At 42.0% G+C, this 12,144-nt stretch overlaps 1 protein-coding gene across 5 annotated transcripts in view; it reads left to right on the top strand.

Annotated features, from left to right (window-relative positions):
* The window catches only part of bcas3 (BCAS3 microtubule associated cell migration factor), a 207,224-nt gene that overhangs the window by 83,239 nt on the left and 111,841 nt on the right, over window positions 1–12,144 (top strand). For 3 of the 5 annotated variants that reach the window (XM_046862521.1, XM_046862520.1, XM_046862524.1), the window contains 2 exons: window positions 4,568–4,764; window positions 4,959–5,056. In XM_046862521.1, the coding sequence (XP_046718477.1) occupies window positions 4,568–4,764; window positions 4,959–5,056 (295 nt within the window). The other 2 variants (XM_046862522.1, XM_046862523.1) reach the window with 2 other exon arrangements.

Genomic DNA, 12,144 nt, shown 5'->3' with positions numbered 1-12,144 from the left:
CCTAGCTTGTGATCTATGATTTCTCATTACAAGTATATAATACACCTGTATTTACTTTGTCAGCTTTATTTTTATTTTAATAATTTTTTTAATCAGCACTCACCATGACAACTATTTCTTAGATATTCCTGAATGATTGCTTCTGGATTGGGATGAGAGAACTTGCGAGAAACTCGTTGCCGTGTGTGAGCTGTGTGTGCGTGTAATGAGTGCAGTGAGTGCTGTCAGTGTGAAGTGGTCTCAATATGTTGCTGCTCAGTGTGACAGGAGGGTCGGGGAAACATCTGGCTCTTGCCCCTCCAGAAAAGCAGTGCTACATCTGTTTGTCTCAGGGCTGGGTGACACTGATGGTGTTAACTGCAGAAAAAAGCAGCGTGTTGAACGTGTGTTCCTCCCTAGGCTCATTTTCACATATGTGACTGGAGGAAGAAAGAGGAGCAAAAGCCCTCGGCCTACTTTCTGAAAAGATGGATGAAGGAGTGGGGGAGAAGGAAGCTGGCAGGACATACTGTCTTTTCCCTCTCACTTTCTCCTGCTTGATATTGGTGGTGTCTGTTTCTGTGTAAGGTTGGAAAAAAGAATCAGTTCCTTGAAGGAATAAAAATGGCATATGTTGTTGCTATTTTTATTGCAAAGAAAATGCGTCATGGCACATTGTTTAGCGAAATTTTGAATTTTATAACTAGAGGTTGATCGATATGGGATTTTTTCTGGCCGATGCCAATGCCAGTATTTACAAATCAGGGCAGGTGATGGCCGTCATTTTGATTTTTATCCTTTATATATATATTTTTTTTCTAATTCTATCTAATTTTTAATTAATTAAAAGTGAAATAGAAAATTGCTTAAATTAAACATTTACTGAACAAAAAGAGGTTGGTACCTCCAACCAGGGTTTGGTACCTGTGTCTACCTGTATCCTAAACTGGAGCTGGTTAAAGGCTCTCTAACAACTCATACTCTCTCCAAAAGCAGCATCATATATAACCAATAAAATGTATAGGACTAGATTAAGAACGAATGATGAGAGCTTAAAGCCCGGAACACACCAAGCTGACGGTCAGCAGTTGGGGAATGTCTGGGGGGTTTTGAATGTCGGTCGACTTTAGTTTTTTTCTGCACCACCTGTCGAATCAGCGGCGGAGCTCGTCTGCGAGAAAGAGAATCCGATTGGCTACTCAACTTAGCAAATGAGCACACGAAAAAAAAAACTGAACATGCTTGCTGTCATTGTTCCTCTCGTCTTTGCAACTTAGCAGACATGATTGAAAAAGCTACAGGAATCGTTCTGTAATGATTGTGGCAGGTGAAAACACTGCTCTCTTTAGATATTTACAGTTTTAGCTCTCCCAGTTTCCCCGTTTGGGTGCCGAATTCAGACTATTGCCACCTGCTGGTATGAGATTTTTGTTCTCTCACGCAAAACCTACACGCACAGATGCGCCTTCCCAATAATTGGCCTATTTTGCAGCGCAATCGGCCGATGCCGATTATTTTATTAAAAAAGGCAAAAAAAAGTCCGATCAATCAATCAGTCGACCTCTATTTATAACATTTACTGGGAGCCACGAAACAATATTTCATTGCTGACTGATCTTCAGCAAGAACAAGTTAGTGGATGGATTTTTATTCACTGTATATGCTCACAGCATAGGGTAGAACTGTAGTGCGTATGACCAATAGAGTTTGGTCATTTGGAGTGCCATCACACAAAATGTATCTGGGGATGAAGGGCTCATCCCCACACAAGACCAAATTACAAGTGAAGAGAACTCAATAATAACCGTTTTCTTTTTTTCCCCAAAAACCTCAATTCATAAAAGCCACAGAGAGAGCTGAAGATGCTTCCCAGGCTTCACTGAGTTTTGACAGTCATTAACTGTTGGCCAAGCATTAGCAGCCCTTAGACTTCTTGTAACAAGTGATAACGATAACCTTTAATATATTATTCACAGACTTTAGAAATAAATAAGGTAATACTTTGTTACAGAAATAGCAAATTACAGTGTGCTGCTTTTGGTCGCAACATTAAGATTTCAGACATTGGACAATCTCTTAATCAATACTCAACATCACATTCTACATATCTCATTGAACATTTAAAGAATTGAAAATTAAAGACTGGCCTGGAGCAATTGGTGTTGAATCTATAATAATCTCTGATGTCGAGCTAATTTATGAGCTGCTCAGGAGCTCGTGGTTGCACAACTCTAACTGACTGTATAAGATTAAAGAAAGGGGATTACTCATAATCACACACTCCGGTGCTCATGATATTTCTCACTCTCCATTGTTTATGTTTTAATGATTTATAATCAGACTCTTGGAGCCCCACTAATGAGGATGGGTTCCTCTTTTGAGTCTGAATCCCCTCAGCGTTTCCTGCTCATACCATCTAAGGGAGTTTTTCCTCGCCTCAGTTGCACCAGGCTTGTTCATCCGGGATCAATACACAAGTTATATAGTAAACTTTGTTCTATAATACTTACCTTCTGTAAAGCTACTATGAGACAACGTCCAAAGTTAAAAGCGCTATAGAAAAAAAAATGGAATGAAACTGAATTAATTAAAAGAATCGCGAACCTTTCAGAACATATGTAAAAGATTTGCAAATGCTTTCAATGTACTGCATTAGTCTGGCTTACACTCTAAATAAGGCGCAGCCATCACACTGACTAAATGAGTTTTAAAGTTCTACATGTAATATGAACAGCATACGCTATCTGTGCATGTTTAACACGTTTCTGTTAATATTGTTCCCCACTGATATTTGAACTGTGTCTGTGTATCTGTTCCTGGGATTATTGCATTCTGTAAGAGTGGATGTTGTAAAGTGAACTGGCATTACTCCAGGTGTGCTTTTTTGTTTCTTTTGGCAGCACACAGTGTGCTTTAAATTTTGTCCTCCAAAGTGATTGTGTTGGGAAAAAAAAACCCACAGATGCAGACTGAAAGATACTTTAATATAGATTTATCTATCTAGTATCTCACAAAAGTGAGTACACCCCTCACATTTTAGAAACCATGTATTCATTCTTCTTAAGGGACAATACTATGGAATGAAACGGATATGTTTCAGTGTAGTCAATGTGCAGCTTGTATAGCAATACAGATTTTCTGTCCTCTAAAAAATAACTCAACATACAGCCATTATTGTCAAAATAATTGGCAACAAAAGTGAGTACACACTAAGTGATAACAGCTGTACGTCGTGTAATCATGCAAAGCCACACGTCCTTGTCAGTGCTCAGACCGTACACCACACTGCAACGAGTCAGTTTGCATGACAGTCATGACAGAATAAAAGCTGGCTCTTCTAAAGCTGGCTCACATAAAAGTCTGCAAACAGTTTGCTGAAGACAACCTGTCCAAAAGCATGAATTACTGGAACCATGTCCTGTGGTCTGATGAGACTAAAATAAACTTGTTTGGATCAGATGGTGTCCAGCATGTGTGTGGCAACACCCTGGTGAGGGGCACTAAGAAAATTGTCTTGTCTACAGTCAAGCATGGTGGTGGTAGCATCATGGTCTGGGGCTGCATAAGTGATGCTGTTACTGAGAAGCTGTGGTTCATTAATGGAAACATGGATTTCAACATGTAAAATGTGACATTCTGAAGCAGAACACGATGCCCTCCCCTTAGCAGTTTTACAACATAAAAACCACCACAAACACACCACCAAGATGACAACTGCTTTGCTTTGCTGAAGCCAAAGATGAAGTTGATGAAGTGGCCAAGTATGTCTCCAGACATGAAACCTATTGAGCACCTGTGAGGCATCCTCAAGTGAAAGGTGGAGAAACAACATATGTCTAACTTCCAGCAGCTCCGTGATATTATTATGGAGGAGTGCACAGTTTTGACATGTTCACTTAGGGTGTACTCACATTTGTTGCCAGTTATTTAGACAATAACGGGGGTATGTGGAGTTATTTTTAGAGGACAGTAAATCTGCACTGCTACACAAGCTGCACATTAACTACACTAAAATATATCTAACTTTCATCTATAGAATTGTCCATTTTTATTATATTGATCAATTAATCAATATAAACACAGATTAATTAAAATAAAAAAATCAATTTGAACGATTGTAGTCAAGGCTGCAACATAAAACCACTGAGAAATGTGAAGGGGGTCTGAATACAGAACAACAAAATGCAGGAAAATCTGATCTTTAACTGTCACAAGCTTGATGGTGCCATTTGGGCTGGTTTGAGTATTTTAGTATCTGTTCATCTCCTGGGGCTTTCATACGCAACATTCTCTAGAGTCTACCCAGGTACCATAAACTTATAATTTCACCCTGAATTGAAGTAGAGTTAAATCGTGAAGTGGATTGAGGTTTGCACCTGTTCTTGTGTACCACATGGAATGATTGCAGTATACTGTTGATGAATCAAGTGTCTGTGTATTTGCATACACACATGCAAACACATGCAGAACTGTTTTTCGATCTGTCTGAGGTGCTTTGGTCATATAGACCGGCACTTTTACATGATGTGTAGTCGATTTTGTGCTGTGTACACAGTGCGTGTGAACATGTTTACCTGTGTGTGTTCAGGTGGAGATAGTGACCCATACTGGTCCTCACAGGCGGTTGTGGATGGGTCCTCAGTTCCAGTTTAAGACCATTCACCCATCAGGACAGACTACAGTCATCTCCTCCAGCTCATCTGTGCTGCAGTCCCAGGGGCCCAGTGATACCCAGCAGCCCCTGCTTGACTTTGATACTGATGACTTGGAACTGCATAGCCTCAGGTATCTATACACACACACACACACACACACACACACACACACACACACACACAGTCTACTTCACGTCTGACACAGAACAGCACCTACCTGGCTCACAGTCCTTCATTTACAAAATGTATCATTGCCTTATTTTGCTTGCAGTGTGTTCTCTATGTAGGTCATGTATATATATATTTGTGTGTGGTGTGTGTTAGGATCCAGCCTGTGCGCTCTGAGCCTATGACTATGCCCGGCTCCTCTTGCCTGATTCCAGAGCGTGTAGGCCAGGCTACAGTCATTGATACCGGCTCAGGTAGGACACAGCCTGTTTTCCTGTTCCTGTAAACTCAGAGAACCAAAGTAACAATGTTATACAAAGCATGTTATTCAACACATAAGTCATATGATCCATGAAGGTTTAATATGAAAACAGATTGACAAGTTAAATAATTGAACTTAAGGATATTTTTTTGCACAATATTTGACATATTTCTGACTGCTTTGAGATTAGAATTCAAATAAACTGGTGCTTTAAGTGCTATAGCATGAATTTTCAGAATTCCACATATATGTTTTTTAATGTTTAGTCAGCATCTCATGTGAAAAAATCAGCGTTGCATAGTCTGTGTGAGACGCCTTAAACTTCTGCCTAAGAACATCACACCACTTGAGGTAGCAAACAATCCCAAGTCATACCTGTACACAGTGACTGTTGCCTTTCTTCTCGAGGGTTAGGAAGAGGTTGAAGTCGATGAGTCTATTTCTATTATATATAGAAACACAGTGCTGCACCTCGTCACTCTTTTCGACATGTTTGTATGGTTAAGCAAACATCGCCACCAATTAAAGAGATCAACCAAAGGTGAGATTTTTAAATATGTATGTATTCTCAGGCTTTAGAAATTGGTGGAACACATCACTTTTACATGCCTTCTTGGTTCTTCTTTTAACCACAGAAGGAGACCAAATTCAGAATGTATTCTTTGGTCTTGAAAGCTTCACAGCACTGGCTGCAAGGCCAAGAAAACAGAACAGGGCTTGTGATTGGTCACTCGTCATAAATGTCAAGCCGTATGTGTTTTTTTTTTTTTAAATAAATGCTTGGAAGCACATACATCATAACATTTTATTGTCATGTTTAGAGCAGCTTTTTGATATACACCCCTGTCCTTAAACATACCACTTGTTTTTCCTCCCCCATGAAGCACCAATCGCTTGTTATGAGCAAAACTGTCATGCTCTTGTCTTATAGTATATTTGTTTGTTTCCAAAATGGAGCTTCCATCTTTAATATCGAGTTTGAACTTCCCTTTTCTTCCTCCTTCCGTCGCTTCCTCTCTTCTCTCCCTCTGTCGTCTGGAGGAGAGCTGTAAGAGTCAGAGCAGGCTTTTATGGCATGATGCTTATCAGTCTGTGTGTGATTGCTCAGCGCTCAGGGCTTTGAGCAGCCTGGCGCCTCCTCTTATCACTGCTCATCGCTTTGTCTTTGTGCCTTCAAAAGGCCACGCGGCTTGCTGCATCCCACAACACACACACACACACACACACACACACACACACACACACACACACACACACACACACACACACACTGCCACTGGGCATTACCACATTTAAACTAGAAGTCTATGATGCACTGCTCACGCTACATTTCAGCCTCAAAGCATCTACTGTGAACTTTTTTATTTCTGTTATTTTTCTCTTGACACAACCACGAGGCAGCATTATTTAAATCTATCTGTCCGGATATGTATAACGACAGTATTATACGTCCTCCAATGCACTTTCGAAGTAAGAGACACGCTCGGTTCCAGTGTCTCAGCTTCCCAAAATCAATCGGACTTGTGCAGCCTGCATTATCGATACTCTTATCTGGTGCCCAAGCTGCTCTCTGAGCCGTGCTAGACTACACAGTGCATTGTGCAGGGCAAGACAGGAGGCGCTTAATCTAGCCTAGTGCACGATAAACCGTCCACAAGCACAAGCATCTTTTGATTTTATTTTGTTATGACTCACTGGCATAAACACCCCGTCATTTGTTCGGCCGTCCATAAGTACTTCTGCTTACCGCCGTGTTTGTTGTGCGTGCGGGGGGTCGCCGACGGGGAAATCGGCGGGCGACAGCGCATGGAGAGATGCAGGTTTGTTATGATATTGCTGACTCTGCCAGCAAGACGCAGCACTGATAGTCGACGGTGTGTGATGCACTCATTAAGAGATTTGGCTGTGTAGATATGTGTTGCCACACTAATCTGGTTTCGATGCTGGTCTTTATCATTCTGCCACTGTGAGCATTGATTGTAATCACTGCTAGTGTCTTAGCTTTAAATCTACCTTCCTAAGGTTGCGTAGTCAGGTGCACTGTGGATTTGTGTGTGTATGTGTGTGTGTAGGGGTGTGTGAAGGAAAGATGTGAGCTGAGACAATGCGAGGTCTGTAGTGTGTTTAGGTTTTGGCTGTGCTATGCTGGCCATGCCACCAGGCCGGGGGGAGGGAGGACAGGCCTGAATGCTCCTCTGGTTTCCTCTCCCAACATGGCTGAGCGCTTCAGGCTTGGGCACCTGGACTCTGCCCGGCTCCAGCAGTAACAGATCCTGACCTGCGCCCCGTAATTACCCGCCTGGGCATAAAGACAGCTTGTTGCGGACATACTGCTTACATTCAGGCCAGGAGGATCCCGAAGCAGGAGGAGGAAGAGCCCTCGTCACATGATCCCTCTCATAATGAGAGGTGTTTTTCAGCCACCTATAGATCGAAACTCTGTTCCTGTGACCCACAGTGCTCTGAGCTAGTCGCCTCTGTCTCTCTGAATAGCATCTCACCCTCCCTCCACACTCGCTGACTCCTTTTTTCTTTTGCCGCTGACCTGGAAGTCCCCAGCACAATGCAGATTTTCTTGGAGGCTGATTTTCTGAACAGGTCATGAAAGATGCCATTCTTATCATCTCGCTGTCTGAGAATCAGAGGCGTATTATGCTGTCTGCTCCCACTCTCAGGTCTTTTTCTCATTCTCCCTCCTTTTTTGTGATATATTTGAGATGACAGTAAATGGGTTCAGCACATTTGTGGATTTATTGTCTTGTCGAGGTTTTTTTTTGTGGGAATGAAGTGAGAGAGCAATGGATTGAGCATATGGAGGAATCTGTGTATGAACGTGAATTTCGGTTCAGTCCAGGTGTTAGCGGATTTGCATGCGTCTGTATCCATGAGAGTGTTTGTGTTGTGGAGTATTAACAGCTATGCTCAAATTACAGTCATATTGCCCAATTTAGAAATATTCTTTCAGATGTGATCTTACAGTTCTCATGATATGCATATGGTGTCTGAATCAGAGCCTTTGCTATGTTTTGCAGCTTTTACAGACTCCCTTGTGTTTTTTAAAGACAATTGCATGCTGAAGTGTGGGGATAAACACATACACAGTAAAATGCAACGAGAAAAAGACACATTTCCAATATGCATCAGCTCTACGACCACAAATGAAAGTGGCCCTAATGTGAAAAGCTCAGATTTGAACAATTTAGACAATTGCAAACTTCATAGGGCTGTTTATGAGGCTCAGTGTGAAAATCAGGGAAAGCAAGCTGGCAGCCTCTGTGGTTGCTTCCTGCTGGCTGTGTGTGTGTGTGTGTGTGTGTGTGTGTGTGTGTGTGTGTGTGTGAGAGTGAAGTGCCAGGGGCAGGAGATGGCGAGCAGCTGCTCTTTAGAGCAACTGAATAGACAGCAGTGTGTCAGGCATCTGCTGTGCCCTTTCTTTGAGCCTCTACCTCTGCAGCACTGCAGGGCGACTTCATGGCAATGCCACTGCGACTTGTTCATGACTTCTCTTAAGACTGTGTGATTTCTTTGGTTCACACTTGCGAACTACAGACAACTACATACTACAAAAACAGCATAGGGCGTTATTACTTTCGCTCTACCGGAGTGAGTGGAATGACTTTCGCTGCTGAGATCACAGGATATAATTACACCATTTTACTGTAACATATCATAATTATACTATTTACTTTGTCATTCCATACCATATGACAGTACTGTACTGTATTATACTTTATCATACCGTACATCTAGTACCCTATACTCTAATATACCATACCATACATTGCTTTCTCATGCTGCACTATTTGTGTTATTATAATATACCGTGCTGTAATACACTATACTGTATTTTACTAGACTATTCCTAAATTACAATAATGACTACTATTCAAAATATATATCATTTCAATAATATTAGATTATTAGTATCAAATGGTCAAAAGTTTAGATTCAATTACTCTATATATATCTATATCTATATATATATATATATATATATATATATATATATATCTATATATATATATATATATATATATATATATATATATATATAGAGAGAGAGAGAGAGAGAGAGAGAGAGAGAGAGAGAGAATATAAAATCTCTTCTACTACTAAGTCTGTAGAAATGTTAGTGTCTGTACTTTTTACGTTTACGTTTTTTTTTGTACATTTTACACTTATGCAGCACTTCTATGACGGTGTAAAATGACAGTGCAATCTGATATAACACTTGAGAAGTGTGTCGTGTGTGTGCTCAGTAGTCAGCCAGGAGCAGCACTCTGATCAGCTCCATCTCTTGTTTCTGTACGTTTCAGAGTATTAGACAGCGAGGGCTCTTAACACAGCTCTTAGACTCTCTTTTCTTTCTGTGCCCGTCACATCTAAGTAAACCATGGCCTCAGAGTGGCAGCTCAGTTCCGACATGGCCCGCAATTAAAAGTTTTCTGGCACCACGTTGTCCCTGGCAGCTCAGCATATGCCTGCTGCTGCTTTCAGTCCCGAGATCACACACTAACCGACACTGACAGCGTCTCTATGCCGGTGACATTATCTGCCCTCAGCCCTAGTCAAGTTGCTTCCGGCACGCACTTTCACTCCGTAATGCACCGATGGGGCAGCTACAGTGGTATTTTACACCTCTAAGCAGGCGCCTGATGTATGCCACTTCATGGAGTTGTTACGCTGTGTGCTTAGCCGAGTGTTGACAGAGCAGTTAAAAATGAATAGCAGATGAAAATGCGGAAAGCACTCTCCTCTTCATCGGCTCGGCATTGTGTATTTATGGGAAGTTAAGTTGCTCCCACGACGTATGTAATATTTCAGTTGTCTAATGTTAGCATGGATACAACTCCAGTATTGCATTTGAGATCGCTGTGTAAGGTTGATATAAGCCCTGATACGTGACCTTGTTTTCATCCTCCGGTGCTGCTCACCGTGCCACTACAATGAGTTGTTGTTGAGGGATTGTTGCCGAGCCCCCGTTGAAAGCGATGAGAGTTGAGTTCCTCTTCTGGTCAAAAGCTAAAGTGGCATGGTTCCTCCTGGACATCTTTATGTTCTCTTCCTTTCTGTCCAGGTGTGTTAGTGAGGTGCTGCAGGTCATTTCCTGTGCAGATGAGTTTCAGTGTGGGAAGCTGATATGAGCTCACCTGGCCGGGCTGCCCACAGAGCCGTCCTTTGTTTATTCATTTTATCGGCACAGCTTAACCCCCCGGCCGCGGGCCTTTCCTGGTAACGGTATCCAGGCAACAACAGAGATGAGGAGCCACCGGCTTTCTCTCTCTCCACACCTGGAAATAACAGCCATTCACGCCTATGTGTTTTCAATCAGCTCAGGAACGCCAGAAATGTCTGGGCCAGATTCCTCAGACGCGTCTTCTCAGGGAGTTTGAGGAGCCATGCAACCCTGACTACTCCAACATTGTTGTTCATTCACTACAGCTGTAAATCAGTCTGTTATTTATTTATTTATTTATTTATAAAAAATTCGTCTCCCCGAAATTATATAGCGTCATCAGCAAAGACAGCAAAAAAAGTAAAGCGATGTTTGATTCAAAATCAGTTTTGGCACCAAAGTATGCAGGAGATGCTCCACTGGAGCTTGTCTTTTTGCAGGCAGCTAAAGCAGACCTGACGTTTGTCTTAGACTGAGCAGTTTCTTTGTTTTCCTAGTCTGCGTTTAGGCAACTCGAAGTATGTCGATTGTCAATTCAATTGTGTGCGGTTTGCGTGTTTAAGTTTTCCTCTCTACTGAGAAATCTCCGTGCCGCCTTCTTCTTCGGGAATGTTATCAGTAGTAAGAGAGTCTAAGTTATCACGTTCTTGGTGCACATGGCTTTAGAAGAATCCATTAATTTGACGACAAGAGCACAGGACCAGATGTGAAATTCTCGCTTGATTTGGACTTTGCACAGATCTTATCACGGTAATTGATACCTCATTGTCTCAGCGCAGGGCTGGAAAACATCATTTTAGTGCACACCCCCTCACCCCATTTTGTAAAGACAGAATGAGGGTGTGTGTGTATGTGTGTGTATGTGTGTGTGTGTGTGTGTGTGTGTGTGTGTGTGTGTGTGTGTGTGTGTGTGTGTAATAGTTAAAAAAAAAAAATGCTTTCATTAGTATCAAGTAGGCCTTCTGGAGCAGCTTGTATGCACACAGCGTACCTTCTACACACCCCTATGTGTAATGACGTTCAGATTAACTTTGAAGTAAAGCCTTCCCCAGGCTATAAGCTTTACTGCCGTGTGGTCAGTAAGTCTCTTTCGTCATGATTAAAAGAGCAACAGAAGGGCATATTATCGGGTTTATTATTGTATCAATTTGCTTTCCATTTTCACAAAGTGGGAGTAAAGTGTTATCCCCAGTAGAGCCAGTTCTGTTGCAGTGCCCTTTGCATGGATAGGGACGTGTCCAGAAGCAGTAACTATGCACAGTGATCTCCACTTGCGACATGTGCTTTCAATGTACTCCTCTGCTACTCGCATGTAAGCAGTGGTCAGGCATAAGTAATATACTGTAGTTTTTTTTCGTCTGCTTTGCACAGACTTGTCATATTAATTACAGCCCAGTCAGGAAAGGCTGATAGGTGGCGGGGGTTGCCTAGGTTATTTTTGGAAGGCTTGAAAACGCAGTTCCACGCTTTTTTTTTCCCCCTTCGGCTTATTGAAACGGCACAGCAGTCAACACTCATTTCGGAGTGTGTGCGAGGCTCCTGCTCAAACAATGGCTTTGATGTGATGGGTGAAGCCCTGCCTTTCGAGTCTCAGCACAGGTCCCAAGCCATTACCCTGCTTAACCAGAGCGCACGTGCATTAACGTTCCCCTACGGGCTGACCAAACGCACTTAGAGTAATTATTCAACAAGCGCACTCTCTCCTGTTTGGATAGGAACCAAGAGTACCAGGTGGAGCTAGATGTGTTTGCACAGTTTTACTTGCATCCACACCTGGCATTTCGACAGAGGAAACATATAGGTGCTAAGTAGAGCTTGGAGCTATGACGAATGAAAATACACATACCGCAAGAAGACAAAATACATTTAGGTAGACTTTTTTTTTATATCCTTGTAGCTATTTT

This window comes from Silurus meridionalis, chromosome 12 (assembly GCF_014805685.1).
Source record: "Silurus meridionalis isolate SWU-2019-XX chromosome 12, ASM1480568v1, whole genome shotgun sequence".
Lineage (NCBI taxonomy): Eukaryota > Metazoa > Chordata > Actinopteri > Siluriformes > Siluridae > Silurus > Silurus meridionalis.
Note: the sequence above shows the minus strand (reverse complement) of the source record. Positions and strands in the feature narration are given on the sequence as shown.